Below are 21738 nucleotides of genomic sequence, written 5' to 3' on the forward strand. Positions count from 1 at the left end.
TTTTATCTTCCTGCTTACTCCATCAGCAGTTGAGAAAGATGTGCTTAAGTCTTCCATCTGGATTGCTTTCACAGTTGGAACATGTACATCGTCTAGTGTATAGACCATCTTTATTTTTAGTAATGCCTTTTCCTTAAAGTCCACTTTGTCAAATACTAGTAAGGTTACACCTGATTTCTTTCCATTTGTACTGGCACAATGTATCTTTTTCCATCTTCTATTTTCAGGCTTTCTTTGTCTTTATATTTTAAAATTGCCTGTTAAGGGACATTGGTTGGTTCGGGGATCCAATCCATTAATAACAGTGTTTTAATGGAAGCACTTAACCCACTTAAATTTTATATAAATATTAATCTAGTTGGATGTATAGATACAATTTTGGTATTTACTTTCTATATGACCCACTTCTTTTTTCCTCACTTCTTGCCTGGCTTTTTTCATTAATAAAATTATCTTATCAATTATCTCATTTTCCTTTTCTTGTTAGTTACAACAATCTTCTACTATTATTTTAGATAATTTAGTTAGATAAATTTACCTGATAATGCTAGAACCTCGAAACGCCTTAATTCCATTTGCTTCCCTCCTGCCTTTCAAATTGTTCAACCATTATATAAATTGTGTATGATCTTAAACTCACGAATCATTACTATAACTGTTTAGTACCATCAATATTTATGTTTACTCACCCATACATTTACCCTTTGTTGATCTTTGCCCTGTTCTGAATTTCTGAGTTTCCATCAGGATTCATTTTTCTTCTCCCAGAAGAGCTACCTTTACTTTAGTATTTCTTTTGGTGCAGGTCTGCTGGGTTTCGCTTGTCTGAAAACATTTTTAATTTTTTTTTAACAGTACGACTTATTAAACAAATTTGTAAGGTCTGAAATTTATGTTGTCAAAATACACACTTTAATGCCACTATCTTTTCAAATTTGTTTCTGCCCCATTCTCTCTCTCCTCTCCTACCAACACTCAAATGCCCTAACATCTCAAACCCATCCTCTCCTCACTCAATTCCATTTTATTAGATTTTTTTTAACAAAGTGCATGTACATGGTGATAATGTTAAATGCCCATATTACATAGAGTCACAATGTAATCTCTGAGCACTTTAAAGAAGTAAAAATCAAGAATTTTAAGCACAAGGAAGATGAAGCACCCTCCAGCTTCTGGCAGAACAAAGGGAGAAAATTTTCTTCTTCCCCACAGTGCATGGTGATGTGTTAACTCCACATCCCTACTTTCACATTTTTTGAGACAAGAAGGGATAAAAAGGAACTTGAATCAGAAATGTGCAGAGGGACTTCCCTGGAGGTCCAGTGGTTAAGACTTCGCCTTCCAATGCAGGGGGTATGGGTTCAACCCGGGATCTGGGAGCTAAGATCCCACATGCCTCGTGGCCAAAAACCAAAACATAAAACAGCAGCAATATTGTAACAAATTCAATAAAGACTTTAAAAGCGGTCCACATCAAAAAACAAAAAACTTAAAAAAAAAAGAAATGTGTAGAGATTTTTCCCCATTGTATTTTGCTCAAGACAGTCTCCCACAAAGTAAGTGGGCAATCTCTTTATTATATGAGACAAAAAAAAATAAAGAAACCTCATTAGGACGAGAGAACTAAGCATAAGAGGGAAAAAACTGGAAATGGCACCTTGCTCAAGAGAATATAAAAAATTTTTAAATAAAAGGAACATTGGAGTCTATTAGTATTCTTTTAGTCATCTTCCTCTTCAACCTTCCTTCTTCTTCCACATCATCACCATCTTCATCTTCTCTTTCACCTTCATCCTCTTCATCATCAACATGTACCAAGTCTCCTTCATCATTATGAACATCAGCTGCTTCTCCTTCTCCTTCTTTATCATCAATAGGTTCAACAGATATGGCCAAATATCATCTTTGATGAACTCTCTTAATTTGCATGCACCTGCACCCATATCATCAGTGAACAAGGTGAAGAATGTCTGAGATTTTTTTCATGCTACCTCTTCAAGACAGCTTTATTTTGTGTCTGACATAAACATTTCATCAGGTCCTTCCCAGATTCCCATTTGATTTCAGTCAACATTGAAGATGGGTTGCCACTCTTACTGAGATAAAATGAGTTGCAAAGCAGCTTATTTTAAAGCAAGGATTTTTAGCAAAATTAAAACATGTTTGTAATATGATTTAATATCTTCAAATTCTGTCACTTCAGTTGAGAAAATAATTCAGCATCTCTTCATTCTCATCCCCAAGCCAGGGAGTCATCTGCACATGGTCAGCAAACATTGCCCGTAAATTTGGGATCTGGAGATCAATTATGACCTCCTCTGAAGAGTTTGCAGAGTTTGTTAACACTTTTGTTATATTTGAAAATTTCCTCACTGGTTGTTTGCAAAGTCTGTCAATTTCAATTTATACAATATCTGTGTATCTAAATGCTTCCTATTGTTCTTTCCCTCCCTTCAGCGACTCCAGAGTAGCAAATTTTTCTTCTGGCTGGGATCTGGACATAGTCTTTGTTTCCAAATTTGAAGAGTGAGTGAAGACACGGTTGAGGCTAATGCTGTGAAGCAAATCCAAAGCACAGTCGCACAGGGAGATGACCACATCTGAAGAGGCCCAGGGAACTATACCTTCATTTTAAAATATTTTTGCTGGGTACAGAATTCTAGATTGGCAACTATTTTCTATTACCTTAAAGATATATTTCAGTTGTTGACTATCTTTACTACCTTTTATTTTTATCTTTTCTGTTAAAAGGCAGCTATCAGTCTTATTGTTTCATTTTTGAAGGTACCGTCTCTTTTTTTTCTGCCTGCTTTAAAGATTGTCTTGGTTTTCCACAGTTGTACTAAGATATACCTGAGTGTGGCTTTCTTTATAGGAGTGCTGCTTGAGGCTCACAGAGCTTCAATTCATCAGGTAATGTTTTTTAACAGTTCTGGAAAATTCTCAGCCATTATTGCATCGAATTTGCTTCTTCCCCATTTTCTCCCTCTTCTCCTTCAAATGCTAAATGATCCTAATGTTACAGATACATTAGATGTATTCACTGTCTCACATATTTATTTTTAGTCTCTGTGCTTCATTTTCAATATTTTCTATTGACTTCTCTTCCTCTTCACTAATCCTGTCTTTTGCTTGTCATATCTAGTATCTAATTCAAACACTGAGCTCTCAATTTCAGTTCATATATTTTTCTTGTCTAGAATCTCCATTTGGCATTTATACCTCCCAATTTTTTAATAAAATTCTCCATCTTTTCATCTGTTTGGTTCATTTTTTTCTTCCATTTGCTAGAACGTATCAATCATGTTCATTTTAGAGTCCTCATCAGCTAACTCCAATCAATACCTGAATCTTAGGTCAGTTTCCGTTGCCCAGCTTTTCTCATGGTTTTAGTCACATGGTCCTATCTCTTAGCATCTAGTCAATTTCTATTAAATGCTGGATGCTGTGTAGTAAAAGAACTTTAGAGGACCCAGATATTATATTTCTCCAGGGTAGGCTCACCCCAACCTCTGCCTGGCAGAGTGGAATCTGTTCACTGCAAGCTAATCAAGCAGTGAGCTGATTCAAAGCTGGCTGCAGCTGTGGCAGGCTTCGGCGGGCCTCAGTTGATCCTACTACAGCACCACCCTACAGTGCTTCCACGTGAAAAGTAGGATGTGCACTGCGAGGCCCTCCACAGCAACATGAGCCTGTAGAACACTCTGCCTTTCAGAAGTTTGTGGTTTAACTTTACGGCAGCCTCTCATGCAGCTTCATAACTCCGCAAATGTCTCGAGTAGGAGACAGCAATGTTTTTGAGTTCCTTTGGGTCTCCAGTATTGTCACTCCAACTTCTCAAGACTGCCAAAAGCTCTACCTGTTTCTCTGTGCTCAAACACTAACCTCTACTTGGACTGAGGTCAAATGTTCAGCCTCTTGCCCGTATCCAGAATCAGCAAAGCTCTGACCACTTCCTCAAGAAAAAAAAAGGCTATAGATGATTGATTCATCTGTTCAAAGTTTTCTCCTCTCTGGAATCACAGTACTCTAGTACTCTGCTTTAACAGCTCTCTGATGGCCTTACACAAATCACTTTTATGTTTAACCTGTCTTTTGTAGCTGCTCTCAGCAGCAGTATCAATGGGTTCAAGTTCTTATCTGAGATAAGTTTTCTTGCCCTGTTTTATTTTCTTTATACCCATATCACTATCTTTCTTTATAGTACTCATTAAAGGTGTTTTATGTCTATCTTTCCCTGCTGAAACATAAACTCCAAGACAGCAAAAGCTTTACTAGATCCTCACGGCGAAATCAGACTAAAGATGGTCCGACCCTAGTATCCTTCCTCTTTCTATCATGTTTCACTTACCCTGCCTATTTCTGTTTTGTAAAGAATTCCAGGGCTTCCCTGGTGGCGCAGTGGTTGAGTCCGCCTGCCGATGCAGGGGACACGGGTTCGTGCCCTGGTCCGGGAGGATCCCACATGCCGCGGAGCGGCTGCACCCATGAGCCATGGCCGCTGAGCCTGCGCGTCTGGAGCCTGTGCTCCGCAACGGGAGAGGCCACAACAGTGAGAGGCCCGTGCACCGCAAAAAAAAAAAAAAAAAAAGAAAAAAAGAATTCCAAAGAGCCTCATCATTTCTCAGTATGAGAAACGAGAAAGGCTAATTCTACACATATATATTCTCAGCAAAGAACTATTACTCCACCTTTCCATGTGTCCTCACTTTTTCCTCCATGAGAGAGAGAAATTAGAGTAAATATACTTTGGGTTTCTCTCCTTCATGGTTCCTTCTCTTTATCTAATTGTTAAGACCCTGACAGTCACTCCTTTCCGTGCCCAGCCCCCTGCTGTGCATTAAGCAGACCCGCCATCAGACTCAGGGTGTGCCTTCCACAGCAGACTGCAGACCTGTCTCTCTCTCCCATGCTCTCTGAGATGCTGCAAACTGAACCTGTGAGTCAGGCCACAATTCTCCAATGGCTGATGGACAAATATACTCGGAACTCCTCTGCAGGCCCAACTCCTGCCACAAAGACCAAGATTTAAGAAGCAGAGTATCAAGTACCCACTCTGTACACTTCTGGAACAAAGGGAAAGATTCAAGAAGCGGAGTATAGGCAGCGATCCAGATGGTGGTGTAGTAGGACGTGAAGCTCAACTTCTCCCACAAATACAACAAAGATATGTCTACATGTGGAACAATTCCCACAGAATATCTAACTCAACACTGGCAGAAGACCTCAGACTACTGAAAGGGCAAGAAAATCTCCGTGTAACTGGGCCGGAAAGAAAAAAAAAAAAAAAGAGAGCGAGAAAGGAATCAGGACAGGACCTGCACCCTTGGGAGGCAGCTGTGAAAGAGGAAAGGTTCCTTCACCTTGGGAAGCCCCCTCACTGGCAGGTAGATCGGCCGGGACACAAGGGGAGCATCAGACCCTCGGAGGAGAACTTCAGCAGCCGGTTTGCGGCAGCCAGAGCAGAGGGAGAACTGCACAGACGGTCAGTGCCGCAGTCCTGCACCCCCCAGCCTGACACGTGCTGGCAAGGGCTGGGTGCTGGAACTCGGGCTTCGGAGATCAGAACTGGGGAGAGTACTGGGGATGGCTGTGTGGAAACAGCCACGGGGGTGGGGAATCCAGTGCGACTGCAACGAAGGGTTTATGCGGAGAAAGCCTGGGTCACCTTATCGGCCAGCCGCCATGGTTTGGAGGGTGCAGGAGAGAAGCGGATGAACCCGGGTTGCAGCCTTTCTCCCCGTGCACATGCTCGCAGCGGGCAGGACACTGCCAACACGGGTTCCAGGGGCAGTCGCGAGCCACCACTCCTGCCCGCCCAGATGCCAGGAGTGGTTACGAGCCCCCCGCCACCGCCCTCGCAGACTCCAGGAGTGTCGGGGAGCCGCCTCAGCTCCCATCGTGTGTTCCAGGGACACGCCCGAGCCTCCACTGCCACCCCCTGCCCACCTCCCCCCCACCCCGGACTGAAAATCACCCGCGCGTCTGCACTTCCCCATCAAGGGGGTATCAACCAGCACACACTGAGGAAAGAGGCGACAGGCATTCCCACTAAGAACAGCCCTTGGGCCAAATATAGTAACCCACACAAGCTACACGGGGACGCCCAGATGTATGAACAGCCCTCCAGGACCACAGGAGACAACTGTTCCTCCTAAACTCACAGAGTAAGACAAATATATAAGTAAAACGAAAAAACAGAGGAACCACTCCCAGTTAAAAGACCAAGATAATTCCCCTGAAGGAACAAACAATGAAACAGACCTCTTCAGTCTAATAGACACTGATTTCCAAAAGGAGAGAATGAAAATACTGAAGGAATTAAGAAAGGCCATTCACGGAAATGCAGAGTTCTGGCAAAAGGAACAACAAACTATAAAGAGGAACCAAGGAAACTTAGAAAAGTCACTTGCAGAGACGGAAACTGAGCTAAAGGCAATGAATAGCAGAATGAATAATGCCGAAGAATGAATAAGCGACCTGGAAGATAGAATAACAGAAATCACCCAATCAGGTCAGCAGACAGAAAGCCAAATTAAAAAATAATAAAAAAAAAAAAAATGAAAGCAATATAAGAGACTTATGGGATAATATAAAGTATGCCAATCTATGCAAAATAGGGATCCAGAAGGGGAAAAAAGAGAAAAGGGGATCAAAAATGTATTGGAAGAAATTATGGCTGAAAACTTCCCAAACCTGAAGAAGGAAACAGATATCCAGGTACAGGAAGCACAGAGGGTCCCAAACAAGATAAACCCAAACAGACCTACACCAAGACATATTATAGTAAAAATGATGAAGGTTAAAGATAAAGAGAAGACGCTAAAGGCAGCAAGAGAAAAACAAAGAGTTAGTTACAAAGGAACCCCCAGAAGGCTATTAGCTGATTTCTCTACAGAAATGTTGCAGGCCAGAATGGACTGGCAAGATACTGTCAAAGTCCTGAAAGAGAAAAATCTGCAACCTAGGATACTCTACCCAGTAAGATCATCATTTAGAATAGAAGGAGATATAAAGAATTTCTCAGACAAGCAAAAACCAAAAGAATACAGCAGGACTTCCCCGGTGGTCCAGTGGTTAAGACTCCGCGCTCCCAATGCAGGGGGCCTGGGTTTGATCCCTGGTCAGGGAACTAGATCCCACCTGCCGCAATGAAGATCCCGTGTGCCGCAACTAAAGATCCTGCATGCCACAACAAAGATCACACATGAGGCAATGAAGATCCTGCGTGCTGCAACTAAGACCTGGCACAGCCAAATAATAAATATTTCTTTAAAAATAAAAAACATAAAGAAAAGAATATAGCGATACTAAACCTATCCTAAAGGAAATGGTGAAAGGTCTTCTCTAAACAGAGAAGAAGAATCTATAGGAAAGAGAAAATCACAATTGCAAAGTAAATCACTTAAGTAAGCTAGTACACAGATTATAAAAGAAAAATAGAAATTAAAAAATTTCTGTGAAAGTTATGACAACCACAGTGAACAGCAAAAGGATGAAACTGAAGATGTAAAAAAGGACATCAAAATCATAAATGTGGGGGAGGAGAGTAAGAAAATGTAGACTTTTTTTTTTCCCTAGAATATATTTGAGCCTATATGACCACCAGTCTAAGGCAAATAGAGATAGGAAGGGGTTAAACATACTTGAAAAACAGGGTAACCACAAATCAAAAACATAAAATAGATTCACAAAAACCAAAAAGAAGAGAACATAAGTATAATACAAAAGAAAATCATCAAACCACAAAAGGAAAAACAAAGAGAAAAAGAAAGGGACAAAGAAGAAATATAAAATCAACAGGAAAACAAGGTTTAAAATGGCAATAAATACATATCTATCAATAATTACTTTAAATGTCAATGGACTAAATGCTCCAATCAAAAGACACAGAGTGGCAGACTCTGTGTCTTTTGATTGGATAAAAGAACAAGATAAAATACAAGAGACATTTGATAGATATACAAAAGTGGATTAAAAAAACAAGAGCTTACACAATATGCTGCCTACAAGAGACCCACTTTAGGGCAAAGGACACACACAGACTGAAAGTGAGGGGAGGGAAAAAGATATTTCATGCTACCGGAAATAACAAGAAAGCAGGGGTAGCAATACTCATATCAGACAAAATAGCCTTTAAAACAAAGGCCATAAAGAAAGATAAAGAAGGACACTACATAATGATAAAGGGATCAATAAAAGGATTTTACACTCAGCACCCAAATACATAAAACAAATACTAACAGACGTACAGGAGAAATCAACAGGAATACAATAACAGTAGTAGGAGACTATAACACCCCACTCACATAGATGGACACAGCTTCCGGACAAAGAATTAATAAGGCAACAGAGATCCTAAATGATACAACAGAACAGTTAGATCTGATTTTTTCATGACATTACATCCAAAAAGAAACAGAATACATATACTCTTCAAGTACACATGGAACATTCTCTAGGACTGATGACATACTCGGGCACAAAACAAGCCTCAACAAATTTAAGAGTATAGAAATTACCTCAAGCATCTTTTCTGACCACAACAGCATGAAACTAGAAAGGCCAAGTTCTGAGAACTTACCAGGCCAGTTTCCACACAAAAACCTCTTGCAGACAATGCAAGAGGATGCTCTGGGAAAAGAAGGGAAGAGGCACTGCCAACAGAGCAGAGCCATTTGGAGCGTTCAAGAAAACACTGGATTCGTCAACAGCCCCTTTGGAATACTTGAATAATAGGCTGAGCAGGTGGCGATGAAAATGTACAACCTGTGCTGCAATCTACAGGTACCAAAACGTAAAGGTATGTGCTAGAATAAGAGCCCGTGCCTGCAGAGGTGGTATTTGAACTGTGCTTTGAAATACCGAAGAAAATATTATAGAAAGAGAAGATGTTGGAGATTTAAAAACAAAGGGTTGTTGAGAGCTTTAGCAACATTACATGAACGGATTTTGGTCTTAGAGCAAGTCTGAGCAGGTAGACAGTGCAAGGAAATGTATCTCAAGCTCCAAACCATCTGGGAAAATACGCAAAAAGACTTCTAACTAAGGGAAGAATAGGCTACGATACAAACAACTGGGCACGTTCCATCAAATTATCAATGGGAAGCATTTACAGTGGAGCAGTGGTTTCCAAACTCAAGCTCTATAACTGGCCTGAGGCCTGAGAAATCCAGAAGTCTTTTGCTAATGCAGTTTATTTTAAAATAAAAGTAAAAATCTGAAGTATCAAGAAGGCTTAAGGACAGAGGAGACTGAGTCTCTTCAGACCCCAATCTCAAATCCTGGTGGCCAACACAGAACGAGGCTGAGGTGCTGTTTAATGCTCTGAACCAGTGGGCATCGGTGAGTGCCAAGTTGCACCTCTGGGGGGACGGGGGAGGATGCAACAGACGATGATAGCGCTCCCCGATGAAACCCTCAGGTGCCTCTATACCCCGTCCCAAACTAACCGGGGCTCACACACACCAATAGGTGCAATCCTCACTGGTACCTCCAAGTTCTTTGGTGTTAAATGGCCACCTAGGGGCCCTTGGCCTTGTCCACCAGGACTACTGGCACCACAAGTGCAAATATAAACTGAGAAAGAGCTATGCCATGTGCTCTCTCACAGGCATCATTTTCCAAACACTACCCCCAGTACCCAGCTTATGTTCCATAACCATAAACACAGGTAACCACTGGCTTGAGGAGAAGGACCACACATTTGAGAGCTGCAGGTAGTTCGCTCTGGAGCTATGGGGCATATTAGAAATGACTTAACTAACCGGTCCCAATTTACCCACAGAGGAGGGAAGGCTCGTTATCTCCATTTGAGAAGGCTCAAAAGTTTCCAAGAAGAGAAGACTGTGGTAAGACCAGTCAACCTCCTTTCTCTGTGCACCTTCTGAATCCTGGCACCTCCAAAGTTAAAATAATAAAAAGGGACTTTAAGAATATAATTCAAGGCTGGGAAGCAGCTCTCCCAGTTTAACATAATAAGGAACAGGACTAAAGCCAGCAAGCGGTAAATCTTTGCCATTCGAAAGGTATTGACTGTTTTTCAAGTGCTCCCCCAGGAAGATATACCACTGAGAGTGTCTTCCCCTGCCCTGCCCGGCAGCACAACTGGACAGAGCAGAGACCGGCCGACAATCCACCCTGAAGACCAGACTCAGAGAAGGAAGAACTACAGGAGGGAGGGAAAAGGTGCATGAACTAAGGGGTCAAAGGGATCAAAGGTCTTAGGCGAAAAGAGCAGGCTTATAGGGGACAAGGAGACCTTCATCAAGACCCTTCTGAATTGTGTCAAAAGTACAACTATCACTTATTCAAAACACAAGCATAACATAAGAAGTAAAAGAAAATAAAGAATGGCAATCATTATGTGAATGTAACATTACCTGAACATAAAATGTATAAAATCAATAGCTCTTTGGGTGGTAAAGTGAGAGGACTAGGTATACCGGTATGTAAAAACAAATAATAATGTAAAGACATCAAAGAACCACAGGAATACATAATGCAAAACTGGATGAGCTACGGTAGCACTGTCAGCCTCTTTACGTTTCCTATATGCAAGTCTTTTTTTCAAAATAAAAATTATAATCATCATCTGCTTAGCAATGCATCATAAGCAGCTGTGCAAGACATTAACCTGACCACTACACTAAAATTCTCAGAGATAACAAAACAAATATCAAAAGTCATTAACAACCCCTTAAAATTGTTATTTTTATCATTTTCAACTTATTTAGGTTATCTTTTTTGTCACATAAATATTTGGCTTTTGAAAACCTTCACGGTAAAAAAAAAATAACTGCTGAGAAAATTAAGATCTTACAGAAAAATAGTAAAAGCCGTTAAAAATATTTTCAGGTTTATAAAAATAAACAAAACAGCATACTAAAAGAAGGCAAATCAATAACATTTTCCACTTAAACTGTAGTGAAGACTATATTATGAATTTCCATTTTCCATCACCTGCACTTCAGAAATCTTTCAAGAACCTCAAGCAACCCCACTCCCTACATCAAGCAGTTTCAGCAATATGGTGACGCTTAAAAATGTATTTTGCTTGCAGATAATACCTTATATGTTTCACGTGTCAATCTGGCTCGATGGTAGTACCCAGCTATTTAATCAAATAGTAATCTAGGTGTTGCTGTGACGGTGTTTTATAGACGTGGGTAACATCTACATTCAGTTGACTTTAAATAAAGGAGATTACTGTCAAAGCTGTGTGTGGCCTTCATCCAAACAAAGGCCTTAACGGCAAAAACTGAGGTTTGCCTGAGCAGTTCTGCCTCAAGACTGAAGCATCATCAACTCCTGTCTGAGTTTCCAGCCTACAGATTCCAACCCGCCACCCACACAATCCTGTGAGCCAATTCCTTGAAAACACACACACACACACACACACACACACACACACACACACACACACACACACACACACACACACACACACACACACACACACACACACACACACACACACACACACACACACACACACACACACACACCCCCATCCACTGGTTCTGTTTCTCTGGAGATCCTAACCGATAAATGCACATTCAGAGAGACATTTTATGTGTAGTTCTCCGTTTCAGTATTCTTTATCTTTCTGATTTTATGATCCTACTTCCCTTAGGCCCACCTATACCATCTCAGCTCCCACCCTCCTCATGGAACCCACCAAATAAAATTCTTGGGACTGAGTTTCCTTTTCCAAGTTTTTGTTTAACAATATCTACACCTCTGCTTTTCTATTTCCATCCCTCGGGCCCTTCTTTTTCTAAAGATTATGAAAGAACAGTAATGAAAACAACTGGCATAAACTAGGATGAAAATTCTCATAATACATAGATATACATTTGCATATACAAATTCCTGCAGCAAAGAGACTTCAGGTTGCAAAAGACTACCTACAGTGTCATAGCTCCTTAACTATATGTTTTTAAAGGTAAGGTACATTTTAAGCTGGGATTTTCATTCCAACACAGAGCTCAGAAATGTTTCTGTGTGGGAGATCAGTTCAGTGCTTTGTGACCACCTAGAGCGGTGGGATAGGGAGGGTAAGACGGAGATGCAAGAGGAAGAGGATATGGGGATATATGTATACATACAGCTGATTCACGTTGTACAGCAGCAACTAACACACCATTGTAAAGCAATTATACTCCAATAAAGGTGTTAAAAAAAAAAAGAAATGTTTCTGGGCAATTAGCACTGCAATTGGAAAATAAAAGTTAAAGTATAATTTCATTTACAGAAATCAAATTCTAAATCCATAAAAAGAATGTGCTTATTTTGAAATCCAAACATCCTTGTTCATGGATAACTTCTTTTTTAATGATGAAGTATATAAACTTCAGAGTTACAGAAGAATTGTCTAGTTAGATATTTCAACAGTATTTTAATGCTAAACTTTCAAGGTATTCAGGTTCCTTAAAATTCAAACATTTCAATGCTTTGTCAACTGGAATCAATATCTATTAACTTAGCTTTATACATGCCTTAAATAGTACAAAGAAAAACATATTTTAAATATTTAAAACAACAATCACATGCTCACCTCCCACATCAACCTGTAATCCATATTTTCGTCCAAGTCTTCGGGCATTCTCTTCTCTCCAGCAAACGGTCCAAACTTTTCACCCTGAGTAGTAATGATTACATTGAAAAAGGATTAGTACAATAATCAATAATCAAGTTACTAAAATAAACTATTATTTCTCTTCTGGAAAAATTTTTTTCTCGAAAGCCTTATGCCCAATGATTGAGACGCATTTAAAATATTAATTTACCCAACACAAGATATTTACATATTTAAAATCTAACTTAATCTATTTTAGCCGAAGAGCCTAAATCCACAACACAGGAGCCAACAAGAAAGGGTTAAATCACTCAACGTTTAAATTCGGACAAGGCTTGAACACTATACTTACATGTTTCAAACCTCTGTAGCCACTGGCAAGGGGTCTTAAAATGAGAAGCACTGAGTCTTGCCTGACTTCAGACAAGCCCACCAGGCAGAAAACCACCTGGTTTCCATAAAAATCATAAATTCGTCCCAATCATGAACAAGAAAGAAGTAGACTTGCCATCCTCAGAGGAAGACTGTTCATAAACAAAGTTTAAATTCTCCCGCCAATCTTTCAAACCACCAAGGAGGCGCTCTACAAACCAGGGCTTCTCAAAGTGCGTACTTGAATCACCAGCATGAGAGTCACCAGCGTCGCTTATTACAAATTCAGAATCCTGTGCTTATTAAAATCAGAATCTCTGGGAGTGGGATGTGTGGAGCTGCATTTGGACAAGTTCCCAGGTGAGAGCTGCTGGCGGACACCAGGAGTGGCCCCGGCAGGGAGGGACCCGTGAGGCAGGGTGAAAGGGTAAGCAAAACTGTTCTCACAACTAAGGCAACCAAAGCAGGACTGGAGAGATAGAGAGGGTGGGATCACGCTTGTCCAGGCAGACGATCCACAGACGTGTGTGCAGAGAGGGTACGGGGTCACGCGTGCCCTCGCGAGCCTCCTCCAAACCTGCCTGTGACTATTCTACAGAAGAACCCTTCTCTTCGTTGGGAGGCGGACGAACTTTTTTTTTTTTAATTTTTTTTTACATCTTTATTAGAGTATAATTGCTTTACAATGGTGTGTTAGTTTCTGCTTTATAACAAAGTGAATCAGTTATACATATACCTATGTTCCCATATCTCCTCCCTCTTGCATCTCCCTCCCTCCCATCCTCCCTATCCCACCCCTCTAGGTGGTCACAAAGCACCAAGCTGATCTCCCTGTGCTATGCGGCTGCTTCCCACTAGCTATCTATTTTACGTTTGGTAGTGTATATATGTCCATGCCACTCTCTCACTTTGTCCCAGCTTACCCTTCCCCCTCCCCATATCCTCAAGTCCATTCTCTAGTAGGTCTGTGTCTTTATTCCCGTCTTACCCCTAGGTTCTTCATGACCTTTTTTTTCTTAGATTCCATATATATGTGTTAGCATACGGTATTTTGATTAACGTTGTTAGGGGGAAAAATAACCACCAAAACAATGTTTCAAGGCATATAAATGACTTAATGAACAACAGAAAACCCAACTCCAGGCAACAGTCAAATGTTAAAACTTACAGGAATTACAACTAGCCCCTCATGTTACAGACAAAGAAAAGAGGTTCTGAAAAGCCACAAGTAATGGCAAAGCTTTGAAGACCTACTGTTTAATGTTAACTTGGAGGCAGAAAATGCTACAGAGATCCCTGAAATCAAGACGATAATCCTAAATAAACCAAAAACAAGTACACCAAAGAGACAGGGAGACCGCTTGGCTATTTCAGGCAACCTGGAAGACAGACCAGATATTAAGGTGTGTTTTTGGTAATACATTTGAGGATTTGGTATTAATGCATATATAGTCCAACTTTTCACTCCACTTTGTCATGTATTTAGCCTTTACCGACTACTGTAGAAGGAAATCATCTGAGTACACGCTTTCCAATGCAAGAGATCTACCCATGCCAGTCAGTTCCTCTTTGCAGTACAAATTTGGAGGAAATATAAAATTGTATCAATCAATTCAGCAGCATTCAAAGGACTGAAAAGAAAGGGATGGAAACCCAAGTAAATGCACTGGGCTTAGGGAAAAAAGCCTGCTTGTATGCAGGCCTAGGAAGATTATTAAAGGACTTACAGCTTTGAAAATTCAAAACAAGAATCAGGACTGTGAGTTTAAAGCCTTGCTATTAATAGTGAGCAATCACTCTATCATAAACTCTAACTATAATAAATACGGCTTTCAATTTTTTTTTTTCCTCAGCCAAGAAATCCATTTTGCATCTCAGCCCAGCATCTTCACATCTATGCAGCTGACAACACGGTGTGAACTGTGTGGGTCCACTTAAATGCAGGTATCTTAGTTACACCATCCTGGTGGGCTGAATGCACCAGAGTGGAAGAACCACAGGTGTGGAGCCAACCATAAATTCTGTGTGCATTTACCCCCATGTTGTTCAAAGGTCAAGTGTACCCAGAAACACACATAAAACGAACACGTAAATTTTTAAAAATAATACTACCCTTCCTCTGTACAATGTATTCCATACCGTCTACTCTATTTTACTTCACTTTTGAAAAAATACTAGTTTTGACCAATAAAGTTAATTTCACAACTCACCAATGGGTTGCAATCCAATTTGAAAAACACTGACATAAAAACACAGATGGAGGAGATAAATTTCTAAGTATATTTGGCTTTCTCGATTTGGTAAAATTGCCTTCAAAGTACAACTAGTGAGTATACTGGGATGATGTGGCCAAATAAACTTGAGCTTCTGTGGCTGCAAGATTACAACAATATAAATAGTCAACTCTTAGTTATCCATACACTTGTGGTAAGAAACGCTGCAGATAATTAAAACAATTTATATTTGGTTTTTGATGAGGATTTTATAATTACTTGACCCACTCCAGGCCTTCCCCTAAAGATCCCAGCACTACTACCCACCCCCTTCTCTCTTTGTTCACTGTCATTTCTACTATACAAACAGCACTTTCTTATCATCACAGCTTTAATGTATACACTGCTTTGTTCACTAACCACTTCCTATGATATTTCTAACCTAAGAGTAAGCCTCTGCTCTGCTGCCTCGGTAGGCTTCAAACCTGCTCGAGTAACATACCCACGAAAGGAAGATTTAGGGCACTCACCCATGGGTAATTGTTTTCTTTTAGATGAACCGTATGATATTGCCAGTATTTGACCATTTTTGAGCTATAAAAATTTAAATTTTTCATAGGATTCTTTGTAAGTTACATATACATGTGCATGAGCATATTAAATACCTAAAGTGAGGTTCATAATTAATGGTAGGAAGGAAACTAACGTTTCAAACTATCTTCTTGAAAATTTCTAGTTGACTTCCTATCATCATTGGTTTTATTTTTTGTGATTTAGCTGAAGATCTCATACTAGCAGCAGAAAAACTATCAACTCTACCATTTCCTTGCTGTTAATGTGCGTCAGCATCATTATTACCTTCAACCTGTGACTACGTTACAAAACACCTTCCAAGAATTCTTCACTTCTAACAATCTGAACAGTCACTATCTCAAATGCTTACAAGGTGAGGCAGGAAAGCAGCACATTAGACAACAAACATGTGAAGGACACATTAGGGAGTGGCCAGGAGGCGAGCTGGAGGGGCATGCCCTTTTGAAAAGCTTTTTAACTCCAACTGCCTGTTGCTGTATCACAGGGGGAGCCCAATGCTGCCAGATACCTGCAAATATTTTAGTGAGGCTGACAACTCAAAAATTTGTTTGTGAAATCACTACTATTCTACATTGGCAATGAATTTCAAGCTTTCAAAATTCTGCGCAGATCCAATAAAAGGCAATTGTAAGATAAATTCAAGCTGTAGATACCAAATGTCCAAGTCAAACTCACTTCTCAGACTGGCCCAATGCCGAGCCTACAGTGGTGCTTCTTTGCTGTTTCTAAAAAATGCAGATAAACATCCATTCAATTTGGGACCCACTGGACTAGACAATAACTTTTAATGAAAAATGTACGATTGCAAACATGTGGGCCATTTTCTCTCATTTTGATTAATATTATTAGCAGGAATTTGAAACCAAGAGTTACTGCAGATCTCTCTCTTAGAATAATGGGAAAAGCACTACCTGAGCACTCCAGGGATCTGGATCCTAATCCTGGCTCTGCCACTAATTATCTGTGACACATTAGGATGTCACAAACTTGTGAGCTTCAGTTTCCTCATCTATAGAACTGAGAAATTTGGATTAGCTGATTTCTAAGATTCCTTCCAGCTCTCAAATCCTATCAGAGAGAGCTTCCACAGACCAAATTTAGAACAATTTGGGGATCAAAGAGAACAAGAGTATAATTGATTGAAACACATTAACAAATTCTTAAGGCCACAATGATTGCTAGAGAGAGGGAAAAAAAGAATTTTTTAAATGTCTCATTTGCTGGGAAAAAAAGAATTTTTTAAATGTCTCATTTGCTGGCATAACAGCTTACTGAAATTAATAAAGAGGAAGAACTAAGCATCTTGTCCTATCTTTCAACAATTACGCTACTTCGGGATAAGCAGACAGCAGCAAACGATGAAGGACAGCTCTTCTTTACAGAGGAATGCTAACTTATAAATAAAGGAGGAACATTCAAGTGAAATCCCCATTTTGAAATCCCTAATAATGTAAGTGATTCAGGGAAGGATTATCAATGGATGCTAAAACCATCAGGTAAAAGGTTGATAGTAAAATAGGTATTCATACACTATCAGCTCACAGATTACCAGTTAAGCACAAATTATCTTTACAATGGAAAAGTTACGTTAACCCGGTGCTGGTATTACTCAGGGAAAAACCAGATATTATATGCCCTCTGCTAAAACGCAGTATGAAGTAAATCATTCTAGCCCTTCATTCCCCAGTGTCTGCCATAGGGAAGTGACAGGAGTGTTTGCTAAACTCTCCAGGCACCTCCAGAGGCCAAAGGGCGAGTGAACATGCACAGAACTCTGCCCGCTTGTCCTGCCTCTCACCCAGCGCCTGGGGAGATCCTGCTACCTAGGAAGAGCGCACATGGATAAAACACATCGAGAGAGGGAAGGGGAGGCTTCCTATGTTCCCTCCTGTCTCCCACTGCCAAAACTGCACTATCTTCTGCAACATAAAGAGTATCCAGAGGGTAGAGAGAAGCGTTTAATACACAATGTCAGTGTGTTTCAAAAAAAAAAAAAGTAAAATAATCTATATCTAACTCTTCAGATGACAAGAAATACATAAGATAGAGGAACATTAAATAATGTGCCTTGGAAAACCATCAGATAAATCCAGATTGTGAGATACACCACAAACAATTAGCTTGATCTCTTCAGAAAGTAACTGTTATTTTTTTTAAAAAAACGGTATGGAAACAGGGAAACTGTTAAAGAGAGATTTAATAGACATAACCAAGTATAATAGGTGGTCCTTGAGGATCCTGGTTCGAAAATAAACAGCTATGAAAGCATTCTGGGGCTTCCCTCGTGGCGCAGTGGTTGAGAGTCCGCCTGCCGATGCAGGGGACATGGGTTCGTGCCCCGGTCCGGGAAGATCCCACGTGCCGCGGAGCGGCTGGGCCCGTGAGCCATGGCCGCTGGGCCTGCGCGTCCGGAGCCTGTGCTCCGCGGCGGGGGAGGCCACAGCGGTGAGAGGCCCGCGTACCGCAAAAAAAAAAAAAAAAAACATTCTGGAGGCACGTGGAGTAATTTGAATATGGGCTGGAATTAAAAGACATTAGGAAATCACTATTATTTTTGTTGGATGTTAAAATGACAGTATGGCTACTTAAGAAAATGTCCTTATGCTAAAATATGGAGGAATGAATTGTCATAATATCTATAATTTACTTTGACATGGTTCAGTAAATAAAATATATATACATATAGATGAAATAAGTTATATTCAAGTGAATCAATCTGCAGTTGAATCATTTATATGTAAAATAATGATGTTTTTCACAGAAGGAGTCTAGAGTCCTCACTTAGAACGTAATTATATTTCAGTGCTAAGGTACTATGCTTGTGTGTGCTCTTGCAATACAAGTAGGCCATCAATAAAGTACATTTCCAAAAAGTTCAATATGAAAAATATCCAATCTTCTTTCCCTACTAAGACTGCCCAGGTAGAGACAAGTTGCTTCCCTATATCCATCCTCCTTAGTACTAGAATGCTGACCTTGTTGCGGGTACTAATGTATCCAGGTAGAAAAACGACATTACCAGTTCCCCATTTAGACAGAGAAGACAGCTAACAACATGGAAGCAGAAATCACTGTATGAACTTACTACAAAAGCTCTTAAATGAGAGCTAAGTCAGGAGGTACACCCTAATGCCTTGGTTACTTCCTCTTTCTCCTCACCGGGAATCAAAGCATGATAGCTGGGGCTAAAGGAGCCATTTTGAGGCCGAGAGAACTGCAAAGACTTCCACCCTGACATTTTGAGCCACTGAACTGATAGCAGCAAATGCCCACCTTGTTACAGAGAGAACATAACCCCCAAGCTTTAGGTTACTACAGTAGCCTCTGTTACTCTGAGCTGATACAGCAAATATCAGGCAAAAGAAATGCACTAGTGCCCAGGATATAGCAGAATTATTCTTTATGAAATTCATCAGTTATAATATGAATATGAAATGGGAAATGCAGGAGAGTTGTGAAGGAGAAGTGATTCTGGAATATGGTGACCTGAATGCAGCACCTTTTCCTTTAACCCCAACTCTAAGCCACTTGCTTCTCTTGAGCAAAACAACTTCTACTAGCATGTATGGGTAACTGTGTATAAGCAAAGCCTTAGGTTCTGGCACAGAACTGGTGTGAGGCATTCTCTAAAGTGGGCTGAGTAATTAACTGAAAAACAGCAGAAGAGTGCTGAGGACGGGCAACTAGGGGATCCTGAGAAGAACCTGAAAGGCAGAGAAGGCTGGGGCCATAGCCCACAGTCCTTCCCATCCTTGCCGCCCAGGAAAGTGCAAGCAGACCAGAAAGCCAACAGGGAATTGACAGTCTATCTGTCAATGCAGGCCTATGACAATAGAGACCCCTTTGCCTACGGGGAAGGACTGATACCACAGAGTGTTCTTCAATAACCAGTCTTGAGCTTCGATAAAACAACCAAGGCAAATTGCCTGTAAAAGGGGGCCCAGCTGCCTATGAAGGAGACCAAGCAGAAAAATAATATCCATACTCTGTAAAACAGAACATCTGTAGGAGACAGAGTACTTTAATTAAAAGGAATTACATCGGGAATTCCCTGGCGGTCCATTGGTTAGGACTCCGCACTCTCACTGCCGAGGGCCCAGGTTCAATCCCTGGTCGGGGAACTAAAATCCCACAAGCCATGCAGTGTGGCCAAAAAAAAAAATTAATTAATTAATTAATTGGAATATGTCAATTACATATGAGAATTTAAGGAGATTCAAGTACAGCACTCAAAAAAAAAAACCTTTTAAAAGTGAAAAAAACATAATTTCCTAGTTAAATATTTTTAGAGAATAAATTGAAAGAGAAATACAACAACCTGAGAGTCACTTACCCAGTCAGGAAATCCTTTACAGTCAGATGGGAAGGAGAGCTATTTGATGATATACACAGATTCAGAGAGAATATTATCCACATGATTTAATGAGAAAAAGAACCATAAAAAGTCTCTAACTAAACAAATTAACCAGAACAAAGGACAAAAATTAGAAGAAAATGAATAGCTGGTGTACATACACACCTGGGTATGCAGAATATACAAGTTAAGTAACAACTCTTGGGGCCTCCCTGGTGGCACAGTGGCTGAGAGTCCGCCTGCCGATGCAGGGGACACAGGTTCGTGCCCGCGTCTGGGAAGATGCCACATGCCGCGGAGTGGCTGGGCCCGTGAGCCATGGCCACTGAGCCTGCGCGTCCAGAGCCTGTGCTCCGCAATGGGAGAGGCCACATCAGTGAGAGGCCCGCGTACCGCAAAAAAAAAATAAAATAAAAAAATAACAACTCTTGAAACAAGGGATATATTTTTAAAAGAAATTCTATTAAGTAACACACCATTTCATCAAAACTTAGGAATCTGGGGGGGAAGAAAGGCAAGAAGATAAAAGCATCCCCAAAGTTGCAGGGCAGGCAGAGGTTGGGGGGAGTGCTGAGTGGTGGCAGGAAGAAAGGAGAAGAGGGAACTAATAGAGAAATAAACATCTTGTGGAAGAAATCATATTTTTTGTGGAGAAAATGGTTGAGGCTCTAGCTATCAAATAAAAAAATCATGTGCATCTGATTATGAAAGAGGGGAAGAAGAAGTAAATCACTAAAGAAAAAGAAGAGTAGAACTAATAAATTAAGAAGAGGGGGGAAAAAATGAACAGTGACTTGAACAGACAGCAAAAATAAGGAAAATTCAAAATAAGTTATAACAATATAAAATAAGTAATGAGTGTAAAGATGACAAGAATAAAAATCAATTATATCAGTCATTACACTACATATGAAAAGGCTAAATTCTCTTATTAAATGAGATTGTAATACTGCATTATGAAATATAACCTAGCTAACATGATTACAAAAAGATAAAACAAAATGATAAACAGTAAATTAAAATGAGTAGACAAAGATATACAGATAAAAGCAAAGAAAAGAAAGGCAATAGTGTACCACACAAGGTTAAATTAACAGCTGAATGCACTAAACAGAATAAAGCATAACGTTATGTAATGATATAAAGCATACTTATGAAGAACATAGAACAGTGAGAAACCAGTAGCACAGAAATCTTAAAAACGCAAGAAGAACTAGAGAGGGAGATTTTAAAATACCTTTCAAAATTGGACAGATAGGTTAAGTAATAAAAAATAATAAATAAAAATATACAGAAAATGCCATTAATCTTAAAACTTTCAAAGTTCAATATCCATCAAAGATTTAGAAAGACTATCTAATAATAGATAATAAGAAGAAGAAAGTCTAATAATAAGAAAGTCTGATAAACTATAAAATCATAACTTTTCTTGAAGAGTGCACTGGCTTACCTATGGTGGATCACAGAAGGAGGAGCTGCCGGCCACCACACAAGCAAGTAAGAAATCAATTAACATTTTAATAGTTTGCTAAGGAATGCATGTGAGACAGCTTGACTGTATAGAACCACCAGAAGCCCCAGACCCAAGGGGAGTTCACACACACTTACAGACTCTTTTCCAAGGG

At 40.1% G+C, this 21738-nt stretch overlaps 1 protein-coding gene across 2 annotated transcripts in view; it reads right to left on the minus strand.

Moving 5' to 3' along the window:
- Positions 1-21738, minus strand: part of PRDM5 (PR/SET domain 5) — a gene marked incomplete at both ends in the record, with an annotated part of 205951 nt that overhangs the window by 175076 nt on the left and 9137 nt on the right. For both annotated transcript variants that reach the window (XM_082653415.1, XM_082653416.1), the window contains one exon: positions 12560-12643. In XM_082653415.1, coding sequence (XP_082509541.1) covers positions 12560-12643 — 84 coding nt within the window. The remainder of the gene's footprint in view (positions 1-12559; positions 12644-21738) is intronic.

Source organism: Grampus griseus (genome assembly GCF_964374135.1).
Source record: "Grampus griseus genome assembly, chromosome: 4".
NCBI classification, from domain to species: domain Eukaryota; kingdom Metazoa; phylum Chordata; class Mammalia; order Artiodactyla; family Delphinidae; genus Grampus; species Grampus griseus.